At 40.7% G+C, this 25836-nt stretch overlaps 1 protein-coding gene across 2 annotated transcripts in view; it reads left to right on the top strand.

Moving 5' to 3' along the window:
• Positions 1-25836, top strand: part of LOC124155895 — a 147952-nt gene that overhangs the window by 97644 nt on the left and 24472 nt on the right. Inside the window, exons 1-2 of one of the 2 annotated variants that reach the window (XM_046530071.1) lie at positions 19575-19634; positions 21896-22146. In XM_046530071.1, coding sequence (XP_046386027.1) covers positions 19627-19634; positions 21896-22146 — 259 coding nt within the window. In that variant the 5' untranslated portion in view covers positions 19575-19626. Of the gene's footprint in view, positions 1-19574; positions 19635-21895; positions 22147-25836 lie in introns of those variants that run through there. The other variant, XM_046530070.1, reaches the window with a different exon arrangement.

Genomic DNA, 25836 nt, shown 5'->3' with positions numbered 1-25836 from the left:
AGACGGTGGCAGACTTATCCACTGAAACGTTGGAATTGATATGCCCAATTTTATGATAGTGAGTACGATTAAACTTCGTGAAGTGCAAAATGAATGAATATTACAAAAGGAGATACTCAAGTCGGCCTATAAATGTGTTGTCAACCGCCGCGTAATTAAATGGGTTTACAAAAGTCGCCACTCGCGTCGCTGACGGGCAAATTGATCCGTGTTTCGCAGGGAAATAAGGTACCATTTGCGGTTTAACTGACATTTATTTGCATTATGATGTGATCTATCGTATTCAGTACTTTTCAATGCAATTAGATAGAGATTAGAAACATTATAATCCAAAATATTGGAAAAAATAAGTGGATCGCATTACACCCATCACAGCGCCGCGGGCATCATTGAAAACCGATTAAAGTGCGACCTAGGCGGCAACAGATATCGGCCTTATATGTGATGGAATTGGGCCTCCTCTATGCAGTCCCCACGGCAAAATGTTTCCCCTCGCAGTTGAGAAAATAACTTCTGGTCTTCTTAACTTGGTTTGAGGAAGCAAGTGGGTAACATTAGGCTCGCTTAACACTCAAAATAAGGTAGGTGTATCGGACAAGAGAGAAGATTGGCCCAAAACGCCTCTCGATCGACCTCCATATCTTTCTTTTTCTCCTCCCATTCCCCCGCGACGATGAGCTCACGAGAGTGACTAGACGGGAACCTCTAGAGTGATCGCGATGCCAGCAGGGCCAAATCACTCTTCCACAAACATCCATCATCTCCCGTTCGTTCCGGAGAAATCGGGCTCATCCGATCCCTTAGCTGGCAATCATCTGAGCGAATCGCCGGGTTGGTACATATTGGCAATTTTTACATCGCCCGCGGGAGGATCTTGGCAAGAAATAGGCGATCTATACCCCGATCATTCAATGAAGTTAAAATTATGAATAGACATTTTCATTTGCTGAAAGAGATGGCATCCTCTTTACACGGTTCTTTCAGTTGTTAATTTCGTGGAGTTCCAACATATTAATAAATTAAAAGTTAGGTACTGGAAAGTTTCCGCAAGTACTTTAATTTCATCACCGGTTTCAATAAATATTGTATAAGCTCCTGGTGATCTTTTTGCCTTGTGAGAAAATATCCATTCATACTGTAAAGAGGTATTCCACTTCCTAATATCAAGGAAATCTAACTTATCGATAAATCAAGTTAGGTACTGACAATGTTCCGCAGGCACTTTAATGTCACGATCGGTTTAAATAAGTATTGTATTACTTTCTGTAGAATTTCTTTATCTTACCGAAGTTAATGAAAAAATGCACAGAAACTTATCCATTCCTATTACATCAATCCAAAGATTCTTTTATGACAGCCCTCCACTTGTCTCCATCATATCGCCAGTTCCTATTGTTCACTGTGGTCTGGGAAAATAGTTACCCCTCGATGAGAACCTAATTTTGGCATACAAATATTTTCTTCATAAATCATTATAAAAAGCAGGTTGTGGAAATCCTCAATTTTATTTTCATCAATTCTTATTCTATGTAATTACCTTGATATATCCGCTGAGGGAAAAATAGGTTTCTCTCCGAGCGTACACTTTTCCGGACGATAGCGATCACCGCTAGACACGACGCTGAGACTGGGACATGCCATTATAGCTCCTTCGGTAGGTCGATCATCCTTCGCGGCGGTGAGAGATTAACAGATATATATTCATGTTCTCGAACCCAAAATTTCGTTTCGATGCGGCGTGTGAGATGGTGGGTAAGAGGAGCATAAGGTTCCCTTAGTGAGGGAATCGAGGCCAGCGCCAAAATAAAATGGGAGCGGGTCCTTTAGAATGGGGAGGAGATGGAATTCAATGCAAATCGGCCGGTAACCATCGGATGAAGCTCTCATAGTTTGCGATGTGGAGAAAAATTGTGATACACGAGGCAGAAGAAGTGGTTGGCGAGTGGCTTCAGAGAGTGGATTTGCATAGTTTTAATACAGGCAGCTGAAGTAATTTTCCACACTTATCAGATCTATAGAATAGGGTAGTTTCCTCCATCAAAGAAAACGAAAGGCATCGATTGCGATTCGTTACCCACCATTAGTTTATTCATAATATACAAATTATTTGGTTTTAGAAATACCGGTTTAGACGAATGGCAATGGTCAATTTTAAACTCATTTGAAAAAGGCCAGATTGGCGCCCATGCGGTGCCACTCCACGTTGTGTCACAAGGGCCTAGTAGATACGAGTTTTACATCGTCTGAGATTACCAATGCATGCATGAGGCACAGAGCTCAGGGAAACATGTCTTAATAATCACCTTTTAAAAAGGTCGGAAAGTTTTCTTCGTTTGATAAGGTATTAATAATCCTTATTTAAGCCAAGCGCTACCAGCTAGCATGGTACTCTGCTACCTGCTAGCATCCTGCGTGGTATCAGCGCTCAGAGCCTCGCCCCAAGGTCACCTCACTTGCGGCAGCGGGAACCAGAACGACGTCACACGGGGTTTTCCCAGCATTCATACCTAGCCGTCGCGTTTTCGCGCGCTTGAAAATTTTCACTATTAATATAATCAGAAAAATAGATATCGCCATTTAAAAATCTAAAAGCGTGAAATACGTACTCCAGGAGTAATAATCTTTCGATTTAGGCAATAAAAAAATAATAGGAAACCACCCTATAAGAAACGATTTACTTGAGGTGATAGGATTATAAAAACACAACTTAAAATTATCCTCAGGAAACAATTGTCCTATGTTATCGGATAGATGCAGGGATGGCAAGTGAAAGGAAACGAAAATGTTTCGTTTCGGTGAGAAGGGAAACGATAAAACGAGGCCTAGGTTTAGTTTCGCTCTCGCACGAAATTAAAATCACCAAGGAGTGCAGTTTCGTCCCGGGACGAAACTTTACTCCAAGGAACGAAACTAAATTAATCAAAACTCCGCTGTTAATAGTTAAGTTTCGATCTCAGAAGTTGATTGGAGGGGATAAGAGAGAATAGTTTCGACATACATGTAGAGAGGTCAAAACATTGAGCTTAATAGGTTCGAAGGTGAAGCACTTGGTCCCTCCGGTGCGAAACATATCTGCGTTTCGTCTCGTCCCAGAGTTTTAGTTTAGTTTCGACCCGAAGTAGTTTTGCCTCCGATTTCGTTTCGACCATGAGTTTAGCGCCATTTCGTTTCGTTTCCACATTTCGCTCCCGGGAATGAAACTATTGAAATTTTACTGATTTTGACTTTTGTTTAGTTTCGATTGTCATCCCTGGATAGATGACCTAAAAATGGTAAATTTGTCCACTTTTCATTTGATCGTGGAATAGGGGAGAGGTTTATTATTGACGATAGAGTCTTCTTCTTTAGTTTTCGTTGCAAAAGTGAGTCTACCATTCTTTCCTTATATCCATTCCGAGATTCTATAAATTAAACAGTATTTACTTCCTTTATGGTAGGCATGCATGCAGCAAATATGTGATGTATGCTTCGATTTTCGAAACGCTAAGCAACTTCTAGGGATCCCAACCAGCATCATATGTCATTTTAAGTCTAAAATATATCAACTTTATGTCATCAATCTCGCATTTTCGTCTGTATATCTTCGGTTATATAAAAGGTATATCATTTAAATATCATTGTGGAAACTAAAATTTCATATCAGAACAAATGATGAAATAGTTCTGTGAATAAAATATCCTAAATCAAAAATTTGATATCATTACTATTGATGAAAAAGTTTTATCAAATAACACTTGATGGTGTAAATAACTGAGTTAACTTTCAACTGTTAATTTTTCATAGCAGCATATGATTTCTTCGTTTGGCACTTAAGCGATTTCTTAATTTTTATCACTTTTCTTTCAATATTATTCAGTGATTCCTATTTCAGATTAAAATGGAATAAATGGTAAATATCAGTTTTATAGAAATAAATGCCATAATTTCCGACGTCTCTTATATGTGATATCTTCTGGACATTAAGTGATATCTAAAAGATATAAATTTTTTTGTGCATGAGAAAATAGTTAGGTAATGTTTTCTAACCCTTAATGAAGGAAGAGTGAGCTCAATTCACCATAAATACTTCAATATGTAAGGTCGTGTTTTATTGGATTAAGTTCGCTCCAAAAACAATAGCGGCCGCGCGGGTGCATTGCATCCTCTAAATGACTGAAAAGTTAAGAATGTGGTCCTGGCTATGATATTCCTCGCCTGGGTGTGGTAAGGGAATTTGGGAGCCTCCAGACCGACCGATGAGGAAGACAATGGAATCGGAGGTTTTGTGACGAGTCATGGCTAAAAGCGTTTGCCATTTGTGCTCTCGTCTTGCCATACCCACCCACTTGGATTTCTCATCAGCGTCACTCTCTATGGCATTGTTTCCTTCTCGTCGAAAGATGATCCGCAGGAGAATACATTCTTAAGTTTCCCTGCCGCATTTGGGGCGATGAAACGGCCTCTGATTGGCGTAGGATTCGTTTAAGGCCGGACTAGGTGGGACTATTGTTCCACCGGACTTTCTGGTTTTATTATAGGTCAGCTGTAATTATCGAACGAAAGAAATGAGTGGCATGTTTATGGGGTAAAATTCGGGCACAATCAAAATCAAAACAAAACAGGTTGTAAATTCCCACGAGATAAAATTAGGCATGCATTTTTCCTGCTCAATTACATATTTTTGGATTGGTAATGTGCCTTGCTTTCTCTGTGGGATCATTGAGGTAATTGTTTCGGCCCTCTGTTGTACTTGAATTTTTTATTCTGTGGATTGTTCAATTTGATTCGTCCTATTGATTTTCAAAAAAATTCTGGGAACTACGTTTGTCGAAAAACTAGTGCTTTCCTACTTTGTTTGATATCTTATGATTTTTATATATAATATTACTGATATGATTTTTTGCCAAACAACGTCCTTTGCGAGGTTTAAATTTACTTTAAAAACATTTAGGATAGAGCACGCTTGACTTGCTGTTTATTTTATTAGGCCCAGGTGTGGCCACAATCCGGCCTTCTCTTCCTCTGGGCCCGGGCTCTTTTACATGGTATTTTTTTAGTTATTGAGCTTAGATACAGGGATTTGTACTTCTCAGTTCGTCTGATTGTCCATTGAGAATTCATAGAATTTCTCCCTCCTGACATCTTGTTAGCCGGTCAAGTCTTTGAGTGGCCTCCGGTAGCCGTCACCGCTCAGGAAGTCATGATACATGATAGAAATAGTATATAAAATAGGTTTTAGCCATAATAAGTTTTAAAAAACAGGTTAAAAGACATGATAAAAACAACGAATAAAAGAAACTTGTGAGATTTGTTGCACTCTTGCGTTTTCATCGTGCATCGCGGAAATTTCCGTTCTCAAAGCCCGAAGATTTTTTTCTACTTTGAATCCAAAAATTGGACTCACTGCAAAAATTTGTTCTTTCGCAGGATCTGTTATAACTCACCTATTCACTTATAAGTTGTGAGGTACAATTGATTAAAAGTATTCGGCGAGTCTATTCTTCATTGTTATATCCATTACCGTGATTACATGATTGGACTTATACCCAAACTTCACAATATAGGTCCGAGTTATCTTTGCTTGGAAGTACTGGGCTTTCAAACTATGCATTGCGACGTTATTTATTTCCAAAATACTTAGTGATACTTCGCTCGATGGTCGATGCATATTGCGATAATAGTTACAATTGGTGGTAGTATTTAGAGCTACGCGAATGAATTAGAGGAGTCTCCGCTTCAATTCCAGTTTCACTTACTTGGTGATTCAACCCGGATGTTGGTCTTCTGGTGAGGGTGGATCTCACCTTGGAAGGAATAAGCCACCAGCTGAGCGTGTGAAATTTATATACTAAGGGTTCGGGGCGAGTCCCCTTCCATAGACCACATGGCACATCCAGAATTTTTGCATGGATTTTTGAAGGCCTTACCAGTGATTAAATCCAGGGAACTTGGATCAGTAGTCTAACTTTGGGAATTACTCCACCGTCGTATGTACTAATAGCTGTATTTAAAGAAGGATTGGGTGTTTTCCCGGCGAATGGAGTGTTGAAAAGATCTCGCTTCCGGGTTGGGAGCTGGAGAAGCTGGAATGTTACTAAAGTTTTGATGTCCAGCTTGGCTATCACCTCCAGGGCTTATGGTCCCTAGTTGTAGATGATAGATATTGCTATCATCCCTGAAGACGTTGGTCGAGTCGAACATTGAGACGTTCGTATGCAGTGCAGCTGTTGACCCGGTGGCAGTCCCGAAATATTTTTACCCAGTCGTAGTACATTTTATACATAATTAAAACCGATTTGGGTGGGTTTTAATAAAATCACTTGCACGAATCGGTATCCTTAGCGAGATTTGTAATTTTTGCGTGGTGACTATAAATTACTTATGACGCATCTCCCCGTAAAAATTTTCAATAGACTCTTGCTTTTGAATAAAATCCGACCGGAGCCACAAGTTTAATCAGAAATTGTGTACACCCATTCTCTGTATCCGGTAATTATTTTAACGAGTATGACGTGTCATGATCCGTCTTTTGAATCAATGTCATCGTAGGATAAGAAACCTGTTAGGTTGTAGTCAACGAGTGTTATCTCAAGAGTTATGGTAGAAAGTGAGGATGAGCAATTTAACGGAGCACTCGGCTAGGCAAAGGCCAAAGCCTATTTGTCATAGCGTGTTTATTGTGAAGAAACCTCTTACATAATGTTAAGGAAGATTTATCCCCGTCGCATCCTTGAGGAAAGCGCACGCACATCTGGTTCCGAAATTCACTGAAGCGTTTCCACTGGCGAGTCCCGTGTATCCTGAGTGGCCTAATAGAGACAGGCACAAATCCACCAGGTGACAAGTTTTAAGGGAGAGGTCATTCAAAGATGGATCTAGCCAGCTGCGGATCCAGGATAGGGACAAGGGGGGGCTAAGTATGGGGTAAACCCCCAGCTGTAGTAAGGGTCCGAACAAAATTACCATTCTATTCAGTGTAAATTGTGTTGTTTCCTTCATCATAGAAAACGAAAGGCATTGATTGCGATTCGTTACCCACCATTATTGTATTCATGATATACATGTTATTTGGTTTTAGAAATCCCAGTTTAAGCGAATGTTAATGGTCAATTTTAACCTCATTTGAAAAAGGTCAGATTGGCGCCCATGCGATGCCACTCCACGTGACGTCCTAGGTACCTAGTTTCTATACGAGTAGATAGGAGTTTTACATCGTCTGAGATTACCAATGCATGCATGAAGCACAGCACTCAGGGAACCATTTCTTAATAATCACTTATTAAAATTGCGTATGGTCGGAAAGTTTCCTTCGCTTAATAGGGTATTAATAATCCTTACTATACGCTACCGCCATGATCAGCAGCAAGCAGCCTGCATCGTAGCGGCGTTCATAGCCTCGCACCCAGCTAGCCTCACACAGCAGCAGCCAGACGTCACACGGGCTTTTCCCAGCATTCATACTTAGCCGTCGCGTTTTCGCGCGCTTGAAAATTTTCACATTTCATTTAATCGCGAAAAATAGATATCGTAATTTAAAAATATAAAGGCGTGAAATATGTATTCCAGGAGTAATAATTTTTCGATTTAGGCAATAAATAATAATAGGAGACCACCCTATTGGATATCCAAGGGGGGCTATAGCCCCCTTAGATAGATCACAGATAGATCACACCACTGGATCGCCACCGGATCTAGCCATAGATTTTTTCGAAGGACCTTCTGAGATGGAATGATATTCGGAGGATATGACCAACAGCTGATGTCATTTGCGCCATGAGGGAAAGGCATGATAGGGAGGGTGGAGAGAAACCCAGCATCGGTATTAGCCTGCTCTTAAGGAAAGGCGCCATGGGGACCACGGCTTAACGTCCAATCCGAGGAGAAATGTCCTCCACACAACATTCAAGCAGTGTCTAGAAATTCTTTGCCGCCGCCGGGATTTGAACCCGAGCCCACGAGATGGAAAGCCATCATTCTAGCCATCAAACCAAAGCGATCCCCCTTCTCAGGATCGTGCTTAATGTTGAACACATAATTATGACTGGAGATTATCTATCTCCCCCCAATCCATGAACCCTGCTCCTGTCCTCTTCCTCGTGCACTCAACATGCTTTTCCCAACTTTATTCCTCAAATTGGCTCTTGCAGTTATGATGGAGATGGCGATGGACAAAGACGCCTATGTTCTAGGCTGCAGCCCTCAGAATAATTATGCCAAAATTGGAATATGTTTTATCGGCTAGAGCAATTTTAATGTTGGCGGCTGTTTCGTCCGTGGCTATTGGCATTAATCACGACTTTAACTGTTTTCGCGTCATATTTTGTTCCCAGTTCCAGTTTTTGTGTAAACCTCTTTAACTTTTTTAACTAAAATTATCTCTTTAACATTTCAGACCATTTAGTTTTGTTTTCTTAACCATGCAATGGCTTCAATGTATCATCTCGATGTGTTGATAGGGTTAGATTAAATTTATTATTTCGATCTAGGCGGCTGTTTCGTGCATGACTATGACTGTAATGATTTTTGCGATATATTTTATTCCATTTTTTGTGTGAATATTTTGCACAAATGCTTTAGTGTTTAAAGTACAGTTATTCAAGTTTAATTCCCTATTGCTCCGCATATGCTTAATATCTTTTTTTTGTTATGTTTGGCTTTTAAATATTTTGGCGCTTATCAATAGAACTTTGAACAAGGAGTCCTGAAAATTGGATACTATCAAGAGCAAAGAAAAGCGCTCTGAAGACGGCTTCACGCATTTTTAAAAGTTGTTTTTGTTATCTCATGAGGGAACACTAAAAGCAAACAATTATATTTAAACAGTAATTCCTACTATATATATTGCGTATATTAATGTAGTTTACCATGCATTTTTGGCTGGGAAAGAACGTTGAAAATTAATTTTGTTTACTTTCATTGATTTATTAATGTATTATATTTAAATAAATTTATCACTATACCGTTTAGATCTTGAGGGTAATAGGTTTCCAGCCATTGTCGCAACAATTAAAATAACATTCTGACCTTAGCAATTGGCGCAGAGAAAACAAAGAACGGATTATATTTACGCGGAACGCCCCCTTAACGATGCACTTCGCACCATTTGTCTTTGGCGCGCAGCGAGTAAAAAAAAAAAGAAAGGAGCGTGGCCGCCTTCGTGCCGTTCGGTCGTTTTGTCTGCTCCCATGATTAAACTGGCCGCATAGTTTCGTCTAATCTACCACCAGGTCCCGCCACTCGGAGGAAGGGATATTGGGAAAGGCCCCATTGTGCGAGAGAACTCGGAAAAAAATGTCTCAACCGTAATCCCATGTCGAGTGCATGGAGACGCGGGCACGTTGGTGTTTCGGTGGATATAATTTCACACGCCTCGGGAAATACGCATGGAAAACCTCGGGCGGGAATCTCCCACGGCTCAACCCGCGTCTGCCTCGCCGAAGCATTGTCGTTGCGCACGCAATTGAGTTCTCTCCCGTGCGATACTTGTCCGACGTCACCAGTTACGACATTCGACGAGATTGACGCGCTCTGCGGTTCCGTTGGGCCGTTGCAGGATCTGCAAACCTATCTCGATCAGGGGCGAAGCTAGGAATTAAGGCTGGGGGGGGGGGGGGTTTAGGTGCAGCTAATACGAGGTTGTGTGGGGGTATGGAATACCCACCAGGATAAGCGGTAGGTGCGAGATTAATGACTTGCGGAATTTCAAGATAAATGGTTCAAAATGATGAGTTTTACAGCTATGTGAGGGATATCTTACTAACCCTTACACTATTCTATAAATAATATTTATCCAATTAAGTGAAATGGATTAAACTTAAAAATTTCTCTGAGCTCTGGGGGGTTTTATTCCCCAAACCCCCCCCCCCCCCCCCCCCCCCGTCGCTGCGCCACTGATCTCGATGGTTCACAATTGATAAACCCACGAATAATACTATAGAGGATCATAAAGTTAGTCTCCATATGTGTTGTCAACAGCTAAAATTGGCGCTGTTAACCAAAATTTACATTCCTAATGATGTGATCTATCAAAGTGATGACTTTTCCATGCTATCCCTAGCAATTTCAAATACTATTCCGCAAAATATTCGGAAAAGTGGATCGCGGAGCACTCACCGCCACCTGAGTGGATGAGCGGAAGAAACCCTCTTTACGATGTGTTCGACTACGAAAGAGTCGGCAAACGATCAACGCTTAATTTGCTAGCGTTTTCTTAATTTCGCCGTCTTTGTTTCCAATTGCATAGTTTTTCATCAACTATGTTTTATCCAGTGATATAATTTTTGATTTTTTCCCCGGCGAACAATTGCAGTAATGTTTTTTCGGGTTTCGCACCGGGTCAGGTCCTCCATATCTCCTTCCAACGTTTTGCGCAACGCAACTCGCCCATCACCATCAGGGATTCAGGAATCCAATCCAATTCCTGAATCCGTGATGACGATGTTCGATTTGTTCATCGAAACGTTGGAAGGAGGTATGGAGGGCCTGACGCGGTGCGAAACCTCAGAAAACTTTACTGCAATTATGCTACCCTATCAATTCGGTTCGGTATTTTGCTTATTGATAGCACTTTCACTCATAATCTATAGCTGAGACTTTTTAAATCGAATAGATGAACAAATGAAGTTTCTAATCATTTAAAATGATTCTCTTTTGGCGTGCTCATTGCCTGAAAATCATATTTTTAGCTTTGAATTTCAAATTTTCCCCGTTTTTCCCTTGAATCGACACAAACAGGCTTCCTTTACAACTAGTGATAGCGGGTCAGTTAGGGCATGATGGTGAACATGAGTTAGAGGGTAGTGGAGAGATCCATTCTCGGGAAGCGTTAATGAAGTATTAGAAAACCCCGACTGTGTTTTTTGTCATTACTTTCTCATTTTCATTCCCATCTTCGATTCCGTATATATCCTCTTTATTACACGTTTTCCCCTGTGAAATGGATACATCACCAGAGTGATGGTAACGTTGCTTAATCGACAGGTACAGGAAACTGAACAAAAGGGTTAGTGAAAGTAGGGCTTCATTGTAACCTTTTACAAAGATTTCATTGAATCCACGTCTTCCCATTGGACCTGTCATGGCCCGTGAATAAAGTATGACTTCGTTAGTTATTCCATGCGCTCCTCCCTTTCACTTTAATCTTTTTTGAAGTTGTGTAATCAACGTGAATAATTTTCCGAATACCTCAGCCCTCATTTCAATATGGTGAACGAAAAGGCCCCTAGCGATTTTCAAGTTTCTGTTTGACCTGATATCCCGAATTATTGTTTTGGGTGGAACAATAAGAGCATAAATTCTGTCTCAAGCCCCAGCTCTCAGTTTATCATCGAACGCCAGAGCGTGGGCAGCTGTTTCCTTATATCTCTTCACTCGTTGAAGTCTCCGAAAATTCTGCCCTCTGGATTTGATTTTGAGGAACTTCCATGGCCATAATAGATATATTATACCATTCCGTCGTATTTTGAATTATTCTCTAGAAAAAATTAGGATTTTTTAATTGAAATTATTACGAAGGAAATAATTCTATGCGCTTAACTACGTGCAATGCCTTCCCTACAAGTGTAGTCTAACCAAAAAGTGATCTTATTTTGCCTATAATCTGAGGAATAGCAATAGTATCCTCCACACTATGCAAACTCGTTACATACGTATTTTTTTCATTCTTGCGCTCTTTTCTTTTGCAGCCTTTATAAAAACACTTAACCTACTCATTGTTAGAAGAATAGTCTACTTCGAAACTCATCTTTACATGATAATATTTATTTCTCACTTTCTTTCTCCTACTGTCATAATTAATCTCCCACCCTAACTGATAAAACAAGATCTACATATTACCCCCTAAGCCGCTTTAATAAACATATTGCGAGGGGTGTTGAGACACTAGCCGTTTACAATTAAAAAGGAAATGATTTAACGATGTTCTGCCTAGCAATCATCAAAGTCCTTTATTGTTCGGGGGGAAAACAGATTCCAGATTCCCAACAGAAAAACATATCGTGTCTGTCGGCCCTGGAAATGTATTGGTGTTCCAATATGATGCTCTCCATTTCGCTCTCAAAGTTATCTATTCTCATTAGCTCAAGAAAAGGCAAGCCTTACGCTCTGCCTCCGAGTCTAGCGGCGCCCAGAAAAACTCGTGTAACATCTGTGTAACGCTTCCTGTAAGCCCTTAGTAGTTTTTGACAACTTAGAATATCATGAATAATATTACGGAGGTCTCTTTCTGGGGGCGTTATTCGTGGGGCTTGATTTGAAAGGGTTATATTTGAGTCCGTATCCCCCAAAATTTCTGGGGGAAGTTTGAGCCCCTGAACGCCCGATTGCTCCAACCTTTAATTCCAATTATTAATTACTTAGTGGTGTCGTTCACTCAGACACAACGTTTCATTTCATTAAAAGAGTCCGGTAGGTGGAAGGGAAAGATAATGGCTATGAAAAAGAAAACTTCCTCAGTCGGCCGTTCTCCCATAATTTTAAACAATGAAACCCGAACGTTGCCACCCAATTCTCATGCTTTGGTAAGTCATTAGAGTTTCGGTCATAAACTCGTTCAGAACAGCTCATCGAGGGAAGGAATCGCTCACTATAGTGTGAAAAACTGCACAACACGCGTGATCGATGCGCGAGGTCGAGGTGAGAACCGTTGACGCGACCGAAATGAGTGCGTGACGTCATCAACTTACTAGCTAAAGGTTCAGGGCCATCGATTTTATGCCGCGTATTGCTCGATAAGTACACGGCGGGTCGAAAAAGACCGAAAATATACAAGTCTCGTTATTTGTTAAACTTTCATAGTGGATTTTAACAAAATATTGCGAAGGAGAGGATTTTCGAGATTGCCTGGCACCAGAGGTGAGTATGGGCGGTAGCGGTATGAGCGAGCGAGGCGTTTGCTACCAAACTTTTTGAAACTTTATTTGTTGCACCATCATAGCGAGGTAAACGAGGGAGAGGAAAGAGGATAATATGAGTTTTAGATAGAATGAAAGGGAGTAGGCCTTACTTTGAATTGAATAGGGAATTCCAGGAATGAAGTACTCCATGGACACCTACCTTAATCGGTAGAATACTCTAATAATAGTAATAATAATAATATAGTATATATTTTTCGATACATATTTGCATACAGTATATTGTATCCATTCATGTAATTAAGGTAGCCTACAAGGCAATATGCCTGTAATTAGGCTAACTTAAAAAAGTTCGTAAACGCGGAAATAATAGCATTAAACCAAAAATAAACGTAGAGAAAAAATCGTAAAAAATAAACCTAAAGAAAACGTGGAAGGAATTTTGTGCGTAAAAATTTCAAACCTGTAGTGAATGAAATGAGTATGTAATGTAGTGAAATAAAATGAGCATTGATTTAGAATGAAGAACAGATTAAATTAGGCATTTATACCCAATACATATACGGACCCTTTAAAATGACGTATCAATATTATTAAAGGTTATTATCTATATTTTATCAACCTTGAGTATATACCCAAACAAATAGTTAATAATAATCATAGTGATAGTATATTTCCTTGTGTGATTATGCCGTAATCTTATTTCCAATTAGACTGAGGATTTCGTCATGAAAGTGACGGAGAGACAGACGCAATTGCTTGAGGAGCTTGCCCGCGAGGCATTAAGTCAGTTCAGCCGGTCCCATCAATTCGTCCCGAGCATTGTGCCTTGCCGTATTCTTGCCCGTAACATCGGCGAGGGCGAATCCACGGCAATACCCGCGGGCGGAAGATAACGAACCCCGCAGGGAGGCTTTCACTGCTCTGCCGTCAGAGTGTACGCAAACTAGACGGCATATTGCGGTCAAGTACCCCACCCGTAGGCCTGCGCTCAGAACATCCGTCGGTTGCAATCCGACCGCTATAGCCTTTCGTCGGTGATCTCCTTTGATGCACAGTGGGACTCCTGATAGTAGTACCTGATTATACGGAGTAATCTCAATGTTTATTTTATGTCGGATCAAAAAATACAGCGAGGTTCTAACATGTTGTTCACTCTCAGAGATATCTATTCTTAACTGCTCAAGTAATTTAAACTTATCACTAAGCCTCCGAGTGTTTAGCGGCTCCCGACCTAATTAATGCAAAAAATCGATAGTTCTCACTAGGTTACCAACAACTTGTCCAGAGGACAAATAAGTTTGTTGTTTCTTCATTTAAAGGAGGCATCACCTCCAGTTGTACTCTCTTCATCTTTCGCGATTTTTCACTCGCTCAAAACTTAAGCTATTGACTTGAAATTTTGAAGTTACTCTCATATTAGAAGAATTGCCAAAACTTTCCTGTACCTCAAATTTGAAAATTTTGTATTTTGGAAATGCTGATGACAATCATTGCATAATTAGGGCACAAGACAATGTCGATAAAGAATGACAATGTCGTTAATGTCCATTATTAATCCTGAAAAATTTAGGATTGCAGTTTTAAATTTTAATTTAAAATATTTTTAAATGGTCAACTAACCCATTCCACTGCGGCATCAAGTAGCAGGATTTGATCGCAATAATCTTATAGATTGACCAATTTATTGATTTTCCATTGGGCACAGAAGTGATAAGCCCTGAATCACTAAGCCTTCGTAATTTTTACTACGCGCCAAATTAAAATTCTAAAGTTTTGAAAAATGTAATTTGTAATAAAAAATTACGTATTTTATGGTATTATAAATATTTTTTCCCAGAAACTTACATCAAATTTTATATTTTAAATCCTAGTGAAAGGATTATTAAAATATGTATTTTCAAAAACTTTAAGATAATTTGTTTAAAGCGCGTCATAATAGCCGTCGTCAAAATGACAAAGGTTTAGTGACCATGTGACTCTGAACCAGGTTTAGAAACCTAGGGTTGACCCAAAAGGAAAAGTAAACTTCCTCTTGAGGTAATCAACATGACGCGGTGCACTCGCTTTATGTGAACGGATGGGAAACCACCCTCCGTTAATCCGATCACTTCCTCCATGGACCACGGGCGAAAGCCCTGCTCGCTAGTAGTAGGAAGAAAAAACTAGCTCTCCTCGACTTTGACGTAACATTCGCTACCCTCCAGGCGTAATCGGTAGCTCTGAAACCCTGATGCGCACTTGATATCCCGGATCGTTTTGCATTTTAGACATCCCTCGGATGTTTCCAACTTCCGCCGCGCACGATGGGGGGCGTGTTACGATGAAAGAAATGAATGATTTTGACGTCGTCGTAACCGTTGAGTCACCGCAGCTTCGGATCCAAACTTTCACTTTCTCATAACGGCGGACACTGTAGCTTTCTCGATCCGGACGTGAGGGTTCGCGTGTATATGCGTAAGCACATGCAAGGGGCGAGCCATTGTTCAACGCGACGAGACGCCCTCGAGGCTCTGTAAATAAAAGAAGAGAGACAGAAAATGGAAACAGGAAATTGAGATAGTGTGACGTGCGTTTCATAAGGGTGGAGGCATACATTCATTATCCACGTACGCAAATTACCCTGCAAGCCACCTTCAGAGGTGAGTGGCAGGGGGATGAGCCGTAACCAGCATGCACCAGGGGATTAAAATTTACTTCGACTAATATGCACTACACGTCATGTCCGCTACGTATGACACATAATGTACTACGAGGGTTGCCCAGAAAGAAATGCAGCAGATTTTTTTCTTCGAAATTTATTTATTGTACGTAATGAGAATTACACGCACGAAAGAATGATGTATCAGCTACACATCCTATTTTTCTTTATAATCTCCGTCCCGTTTAATGGCCTTCCTCCAGCGCGAACAAAGGACGTGTTGGCCAATTGAAATCAATCCTTGTTCTGGTCCCTGACCGCAACATATTTTGCCACTTCTTTGTGGTTTTTAGCATTATTCATCATCGAATAGCTGCGTGTCACATATCGGTGCTACTTAGGTTATTCACCTGTGAATTCACAAATTACTACTGTAAATTAAACATTGAATGGCTCTAAGCAAAGATGTTATCAATAGGGTAGTTTCCTTCATCAAAGAAAACAAAATGCCATGATTGCGATTCCTTACACTCCATTAGTGTATTCATTAATATACAAATTATTTGGTTTTAGAAATCCCAGTTTAGACGAATGGCAATGGTCAATCTGAACCTCATTTGAAAAAGGCCAGATTGGCGCCCATGCGATTCCACTCCACGTGACGTCACAAGGACCTAGTTTCTATTCGAGTATATAGGAGTTTTACATCGTCTGAGATTACCAATGCATGATGAGGCACAGAGCTCAGGGAAACATCTCTTAATAATCACCCATTAAAACTGTCTATGGTCAAAAGTTTCCTTCGTTTGATAAGGTATAAATAATCCTTATTTAAGCCTAGCGCTACCTGCTAGCAGGGCACTCTGCTACCTGCTAGTAGGGCACTCTGCTACCTGCTGGCAGCCTGCGTCGTATTAGCGCTCAAAGCCTCGCCCCAAGGTCACCTCACAGGGCGACAGCTGGAAACCGAAATGCGTCACACGGACTTTTCCTAGCATTCCTACTTAGCCGTCGCGTTTTCACGCGCTTGAAAATTTTCACTTTTCGTTTAGTCGCGAAAAATAGATATCGTCATTCGAATATCTAAAGCAAAAGCATGAAATACGTACTCCAGGAGTAATAATCTTTCGATTTAGACGATACAAAATTATAGGAAACCACCCTATTACCGAAATGGAGGCATCGCGTCATTGGATACCCACAGTTGTCGCTGTTCATGCGTACGTATGGTTCAATATGTGATTTTTATATTTTTATTTTTTTGTAAAAGGGGTAAAAAAATGAAATAATTTAATATATGGTGTTCTCGAGCACTATTCGTTGGCCTGTGCCAAAAATCTTCATGCATAATTAATGTACCTCGTTATAAAAAAATCAATAATTTGCAAATAAATATATCGATGCCATTTACTCTCAGAATAGATAAAAGGACAAAACTCATTTCCGAGCGTCTTGAAAATGATTTAGGGCAATCGAAACTCCCTCGAAGCTGTCCTGGACAACACCACTCGAAAAAAAATCCCGTATTTCCTACATAGGTTGCAAGAGTTGCATCACTGGGAAGTTCGTAAGAAATGTAAAATCAAGGAAATGTTTAGATCGCACCCATAAGTTTAATTGCGATCGGGAAACTAAAACAAATTAATCTTGTACAATATAATAATTTTCGGGCTCCACTTTATAGAATACCGCCTCGATGGCTGTGGTAAAAACTTTATAATAATCCACTAAAATGTTTTAATCCGACTTGTTTCCGCAAATTTTAAGCCATTATCAAGGTTAACTCGAATCTTTTTTTGAAGTGAGTGATATTGATATAGAAGGAGTGACTATGCAATGAAGTTTTAAAGTTTTAAAGCGACTTTTATTTAGAAGTTCTGCAGAGGGAGCTAAAGATGGTAGTGGTAGTTCCACTCAATGCCATCTAATATAAGGGTAATACTTTGATTCGGCGTGTGATGATGTTGAGGAAGAAGAATAGTGAGTCAATATACAGTTAAAAGGGGATTGTTTCTCATGGTGCAATATGAGGGGGTGGCAATAAATCGTTTGAAAACTAAAATATCCTTATAAAATCGATATGCATCTAGAACATCTTGTCTCTAAACACACTGGAACATTAAAACTTTTTAATTTATAACAGATGTAAAAGAAAATTGCTAAAGCAGTAGAGCCATGTAAAATCCAACTATCTACAAATCAAAGGTACCTATTTAAAGCAATTTCTCTTCAAGCTGCTGTCCTCTTCTCTTCCTTCTACCACACCCAACCGACCAACCTGAAAATGCCTGACAACTTTAAAATACGGCACCATTCCCTGAGGTGAACTACTATCTGCATGTATTGCGAAACATTGAGTTTATCCTATGAATACCCGCATTTAGATCAGTCGGTGGTATCCTTACCACCTGACCGGTATTTTTTCGTGGCGTAGTATTCTTGTTAATCTTAAGCCATAATTTTGAAAATTGCACCTTCTGTAGATCCTTATTAGTATGGCCTACGCCTCTGGTTAGAAAATTATCCTCAGTATTTTATCTAGCGTATAATTTTTACATTGAGCTACAGGCAAATGTTAACGATGGTTGTTCTAACTACTCTGAAGATTTTCTATGTGAAAATTAAACATGTGAAATTTGCGATTTTTTTATTCGATATGAAGCAATTTTACGAAGTTACGTCTAAAACGATCCATGCTAGAATTTTAATTAGTCTCTGAAATATATGGTACTGCGGGGAAAGCTTATATAGCGGAGAAAGCGATCATAAATAATACTTGCGTTCTATGTTTTTGCAGAATTTTCCCTCTGCTCAGAATTTCTTCAAAGAGTGGATTCCCACTATCTAATTATTGAGGCATTTCAATCTCTAATCTCCTACTGCATTACGTTGTTAAAATCAAACGGACACACTTCCTCAAACGAATATTACAAAAGAGAATCCTCAAGTCGGCCTCTAAAAATCACATACCGCGCATTGAAATGGGTTTACAAAAGTCGTCACTCGCGTCGCTGACGGACAAAGTGATCCGAGTTTCACAGAAAAATAAGGTCTTATTAGCTCCTGATATAATGTTTTAAGTTCTATCCGTACGCAAATGCTTTATGATTTTTTTTATTCTACCATCACTCGGGCGACCATCTTGGAAATTGACATCACTGACAGCAGTAGCGGATACAGAGATAACTCAAGGGGGGGGGGCGCAAAAGATATCTTTATCTACCTTAAACTTTTATCGTAATAAAAAACAATCAAGTCACATGCAGAGCTTCAGAAAGTTTTAATTAAATTGATTATACACATGTTCAAGACAATTCCATCTTATGATATACAAAAGTTACAAATGTGGTTCTGCTTGTTAGCAATACGGGTGGCCCCGCATAGAGGGGGGCGCGAGCCCCCGGCGCCCCCCATCTGTATCCGCCGCTGACTGACAGCAGCGCCGCCATCGGTCATTTGAGTTTCGAATAATTTTAGGTGTTAACCAAAATTTAAATGCATTATGATATGATCTATCAAGTTCGTTACTTTTCAATGCTATTCCTCGCAATTACAAATGTTTTACTTCAAAAATAGGAAGAAATTGGATCGCATTGCACTCGTAACCGCGCCGCGGACGTGTCTGAAAACCGATTGAAATGCGTCCGAAGCGGTAACAGAAATCATCATTATGTGGGATGGAATTGAGCCTCCTCTATGCAGTCCACTTGTTTCCTCTTATTCTACCTTCCCACTGATGACGCGGACTGGCCAAAATCCACTGGATTTCACCGGCTTCGTTCGGCCACCCACGCCTCGTTTGACTGTTTACTCTGCATCGTTAATACCTTGTTCGAAACCACTCGAGCCCTTCTCTTCCCTTCGCCCATTGTTGCCGTCATCGTGGTTTCCCCACCTAACCGTAACCATCCCCCGCCATCAACTGAAGCAGCCCAATCTTAACCCTCCGTTTCCCGCACTTCCGAAAATCCCTCCTCCTCGGTGTCGTCTCCGTCATTCGCGTCCCACCTTTCAACGTCATCCTTTCCTATTCTTCCTTTCCTTCCCCCACTCACTCCAAGTGGGCTGTTTCCTCAACTCACTCCCTCTCTGCTCGGCTATAAATATGGGCCCTCCGAATATTTTCTATTCGTCTCGGTTTTGACGTGCCTCACAATGGCGAGGTAAGTCTCAAGTGCATTGTTCCCTCTGTGAATGTCAAGCGAATATTATTTCTAGTTTTTTTATTGCTTACAAGTAGCTAAGACAATTATTTAGGTTGTTTTTATTGTATAGAGCGCGAATTTATTTTTGAAGGAGTTTTATTTCTACCGGACGTTTTGTTATAACTTGACAACTTGTAAGGGGTAAAATCGTGGTGTGTCCACGATTAAGCAGATCGGAAACTAATGCTATTGAAAACGTATCTTAGTGTTTCAGTTAAGAAACTAATCTACTCGTGTCTTTCTTATTATTCTGTTGTAATTCTATTCCGTGAATGAAAATTTTCGCTGCATCCTCCGAATTTCATGGGCTAGTGAGTGGCTATGGTGATTGCATCCATACTTTTATTTCCCCGTAGGCGTCTTCAGGCCTGACTTAAGTCGGTCTTTGAACACCTGTTATCTGGGGTGAATATTTCTGCAATCACTATTTACATTTACAAAGTACGCTGATATCCACCACCAGGCTATTTTGCAGAGGGTGAGATTCGTTTGCGTGAACCGCTAAGATTGAATTTTTGAATTCCAAGTTATTGTGGCTACTGCAGCCCTTACCGTCGGCGTTAATTAAGTTCTGAGTATTATTTCTTCATTTCTCGTCATATTCTCCGATGACGACGCCTGGAATGAGTGTGCAAGCTTGTAATACAAGATATTTTACCCAGTAGCAAACTGATATTCGGCAGTTCGATTGAAATAATCCACTCCTTGATTCTCCTCTCTATCATTGAACAAGCCTACCATCTCTGCACTAAATGTTGTATTGTTTAAGGCTCGCACCTATGTGGTAGGGATTAACTGTGTATTAGAATGCATTCCGTTTTGACACATAAGTTTTTCCATCATGTTTCCCACTGTGTGCTTATTACGGAAACCTGACCAGTTCATCAACTGTAGACTATTTATGTAGCACTTTTATTGTCGAGAGTGTGAATACTTCTATTTAATGTCGCAATTATTGATGTTTCGCCTATTTGGAATGTTCTTCCAGAGTTCTTTGGATCCATATGTATCCTCACAAGGGTGTATCATTTTGTTTTAAAGATTCTTCACAACTTGTCTGAACTTGGAGTACCTATGGAGTTGATGAATTGAAAATAGCGTCTTCAGTTCCACACTAACTTAAAGGGTTGTACTCGAACTGTCATAGTCATTCATCGAGGAAAGCAACATTTTCTCTTGAACGTAGCTTGTATCAAGGAAAAAAGTCGTATTAGCCATCGAAATATCTCTATAATCAACATTTCGTTTGGTGAATGGTCTGAGCTGTGATTTGCGGAATAGTTTACTAATTTCTCTGGGTCTTTTTAATTCTGGGGAGTACTAGCTACGTCAAGTGTTGTGAATGGGTTTAACCTCGCTGATATATCACATGCCTCACGTGTTTGCCTTCATTCCAAGGTGACTGCATAGAGGGGGCCCAATTCCATCCCATAAAAGGCTGATTTCTGTCGACGCATCGGTCGCATTTTAATCGGTTTTCAAAAATGTCCTCGGGTCGGTGATCCGAGGACATTTTTCAAAACCAATTGCAATCCGATCCTCTTTTTCCAATATTTTGCGTTATTGTGTTTGAATTTGCGAGCAATAGCATGGGAAAGTTATGAATTAGATATATCGTATAATAATGAATATTAATTTTGGTTAACACCTCTGATTATACCTTAATCCGTGAAACGCGGATCACTCTGTCCGTCAGCGACGCGAGTGATGAATGAGTCTTGTAGACCCATTTAAATGCGCGGTGGGTGACAACACATTTAGCTCCTCTATTTAATAAGTAACCATCCACGATTCTATACGCTGGGAAAGCCTATGATCATTCTTCAGATCATGGTAACTTTAACCAGTCTTGAACGGCTTTGGCATACAATTTCAAAATCAAGGTATGATTTTGATTGTTTTTCTTTGTTGTATGCAACTATGCATTTACACTTTTCACTATGTATTGCACCTTACGTGGTCGCATCCCTTAGCTCCCCTGCTTTCATGTGCATGACAGAACTCATTGTTTTTCTGCCAGAGGATTACATTTTTCCGAAATATATTTAATCATCCGTCATTTGATTATTGTATATCTCGTACTAAGCTTTATCTTAGCTCTTTCCTGCCGGCGCCTATGAGAGGAAAAAGTTTTCTGTACAGCATGATATTATTTTAAACCTTTATTTGCGGAGCTATTTGACTTCTCTATTGAAATATTCGTGCTTAATTCATTGCAGGAGCGCCTTGTTCGCGTTCGCCTTGTGCTCGTGCCTTCTCGTCCGCCATGCGGAGTCCATGTCCACATCTAGTCCGAGCGGTCGGTCGCCGCGAGTGCAGACGGGACGGGAGCGGGCGCGGAGGGTGGAGCTGGAAGTGCACGTCCCGATGCCGCACCTCTCGCCCGGCGACATCTCGCAGTTCGTGGACAGAGCGCACGCCATCGTCTCGGAGCGCATCGACAAGTTGGAACCTTCGATGGCGAGGAAAGGTGAGTCACACATCGCAAATAGTCATTTTGCTTGATCTAATATGTCTGATTTTTTTTCCCGGTGAACGATGGTGGTGAAGACTTTTCGGTTTTCTCTCCGGATAAGGTCCTCTGTATCTCCCTCCAATGTTTCGATGTCCAACTCGCCCATCGTCCTCAGAGATTCAGGTATACAATTGGATTCCTGAATCCCTGAGGCGAGCCATTGAAATTCTGAGCCCATGAGGACGATAGGCGATTTGCCCATCGTAAAGTCGGTAGGAGATATAGGACCTTAGTCGGTGTGACCCCCGATAAATCTTCACTACCAGTCATTTTTCTTGTTGTTTATGGGTATTCACCGTTGGTAGCCACTCATCCAGTAACTTAGCCTACAGGTTAAAGGATAGATAAGGTTGCAGCTCACTATGGGCTGAGCCTCGAAAGGAGGAAATAAAATATGATGAACGATCTCAGTCTGAAGTCCATTCAAATTTTCATGGCCGTAAAAGAACTTTAACTTCTTTCTGAGCACATCTGTCCGTGATTATGGACATAGACAGCAAAATTTACGGCGCGAAAATAGGAGAACTTTTTGCAATGAGTGTCCATTAGTCAAAAATTAACGTTTAATAGCGAAAAATTGCATTCATCGTAATGGAGAAAAGAATGTCTGCGACATTCGAGCTATCTACTAACTATCCATCGCCAATATGACAGTACTGTCGTACATCCCTATCATTTTATTTTACATTTATTTGAAAGATAAAATATCTTGGTGTATCCTTACTTATAAATTTCAAACCTAATCTAAAATTTATTTTCTCCCGCCGCTATCCAAAAGATAATAGCGGCGAATACAAATTATATGCATTCGCCGCTGGTTCTTTGGGCATTGAAGTGATCAAAAAGATTTACTAGCAGCCGCAAACATTGTTAGAAATGAATTTCCAACGTAGAAATGCACAAAAATATTAGAATTCACCGCTGTTTGATTGATCACAAGAATTAAAAGCTGCCACAAATACCATCAGAAATAAAGTTCCGACGTAGAAATGCACCAAAACATTTGACTTCAGCGCTGTTCAACCTGCAAGGTTATTTTAGGTTAATATTCCCTGCTTTTGCTCTGTAGCTTTGCACGCCCGCCTTAATACAGATTACGCGTGCTCGTAAGATTCCCGTGGGAACTCGAACCTTCTCCGCTCTTGCAAGCAGTCGTCCCAAATTTACCAAGGGAAGTTAAAAATGAAGCACAGGGACGACTCCCGTATTCGATTCGCTCAAATTTTCGTCGGTGTGGTCATAAGTAAACTTGGCAATTTTCAGTTCCCAAAAGATTTGGGGGGCTTTCGAGATGTGGGTGCTGGAGGAATGGGGAGGGTGAAGTGGACTGAGAGGAGGAGAAATGACGAAATGCTTTACACGGGAGGCGTGAAGAGAAGCTTCTGGATGAGTTACGGGGGACGGAGAAGGATTGGCTGGAGTGAATGCTGAGCGGAAGGAGAATTTTGGAATAAATGTAATAATAATTACAGCATAATAAGAATAAATTTCACGGTTTGTGGACACAAACATTCCTTCACTTTTGTAATTACACACCGCACTTGGCAACCAGTAATCCTGAGAACCAACGTCACCGTCAAGTCACCGATCGACGCTTCCTACTACCCGCGACCCGCCTGATGGGAAGGGAAGGGCTTGTGATGTGCGTTGTGGGAGACAAACAAATTGAGTTGAATTCGTGGATATAAGGAGATAGAGCAAGCCTTATTGTGTATTGAAAAGGGGGGCAAAAGTTGGAGGGGGGAGGGGTCGAGCTAACTCGCAAAACGCGCGTAGTATTCTACCTTAACCGGTAGAGTACTTCATTAATATTTACAGAGTGGAGTTTTTTTCAGTGGTTCCCTAGAGTTAAGATCTCCCCGACTCCGGACGTTAGCCTTGCACACATGGGCGTACCTGGCGAGGGGCAGTGGGGAGCTGTCCCCCCCCCCCTGGAAGCAAAAGGCGCAAAAGTCTTTAAGCAAAAACATTACTGAATTGAAACGAAAGCATTCTACAAATGTTCTTTGAACCCACGAAAAATGATATGTATTAGCATAAGATATGTAACTAAAATAAAACTATTTTTTTCAAGGAAATAATCTCATAAACTAATGTCACAACTTGGTTTGTCTCCTCCCATCTAGACCATAGTTTGCCCCCCCCCCCTTGTTACGATTCTGGGTACACCCTTGCTTGCAAAATAATCACTGCCTGACACTTTTATGAGACGTACCACTCCCGCTCGACCAGTATTTTTTCGCCACATACCACTCATTCAAAACTTACGCTACCACTTGAAATGTTCAGGGTAAATTGATTATGGACACTTTTCCACATTTGCGGTTACCACAGCGTCGGTTTCTGCGGCGAATACAGCAGTTTCGACCTGAAGACGTTAGCAGCAGTGCCAGCGAAATTGTTGTCTTCGCCTCTGAAATCGACGCGATGGTAACAATAAACGAAGAATTTCATCGTATACCGCGGAAGTCTCCGCTCTCACACCCTTGTCCACATTTTCCTGTTTCTGAAATTTGAAAATTTCGCTTCAACATTTTCTAGGATGTAAAATTTTCGCATTTGAGATGTAGATATATGCTGGAGAAGTTTTTCTCTATACAACCTGAAAATTTCAAAATGATAATTTATGTCTTTGAGAACTAATTTGTAGCGGAAGAATAAAAGTAGCTACCGGTCTAGAGGGAGAAATGCACCCTCATAATGTTCCACCTTAACCAGAAAAACACTTTTTAAAAATTTGAAATAAAATATAGTTGCACTATTCCACAATTATTTGAATGGCTACGACGCGATTCGGCTCACAAAGGCATCATCTGGTCCAAGGCGCCACAGAACATGAGGAAATCACATTTTTCATTTGAGGAGGAATTGGATGGATGAGGCAGATACTTTGTAGAGATCCATCAAGAGATATGAAGTAAAACACTTACCACTTTCCACATAAAAAAGTTATTAAACTACAGTCGACATGTTTCGCATTTCGACAGCCTTGATAATGCTGCAGTGCAGCGAAACATGTCGACTGTAGTTTAATAAATTTTTATGTGGAAAGTGCAAAGTGTTTTACTTCATATCTCATTTGAGGAGGAGGTGGGGGAGGATTTGACGAGTCTGCGGAAGGGGTGGGAAATGGGCATGCAGCGTGGAGACTGAGAAAATAGACAATTGGAGAGGGAAAGGATAAGGCCGGGGTAGAGTGAGGCTCTAGTAATAGGTGTAGAAGAGCGACAGTGGTAGAAGAACCACGGAAATGGGAAGGCAATGGGGTGAAGCAGAATAAAAAGGGTGGGGTGAAAGAGAGGCTGCATGTCATAAGAAATGGAGAGGTGGGAGTAAGTAACGAGGCAAGCAAGCAGTGGTGGAGGGAAGTCCCCGAAGTTTTGAAAGTAATCATAAATGGTGATGAACGTTTCCACGGAGTGGTTCAGTAGGCAGGGCTGGGTTTCCAGGTTGTCCTTCGCATCGATTCATCTTCGTGTCGACAGTTTAGCCCCGTTACTTCAAACCTGAAGACGCTTGCTTCAACGCCGGCAAAACTGTCGTCACGAAGATGAATCGATGTTGAGGACAACCCAGAAACCAAGCTGAGCCAACTAATTATAAAATTATATTCGTGGATTATTTTTATCAAGGACTTCTAATTTT

This window comes from Ischnura elegans, chromosome 3 (genome assembly GCF_921293095.1).
Source record: "Ischnura elegans chromosome 3, ioIscEleg1.1, whole genome shotgun sequence".
Classification (NCBI taxonomy): Eukaryota; Metazoa; Arthropoda; class Insecta; order Odonata; family Coenagrionidae; genus Ischnura; species Ischnura elegans.
This window is presented reverse-complemented; position numbering and strand designations above follow the sequence as displayed.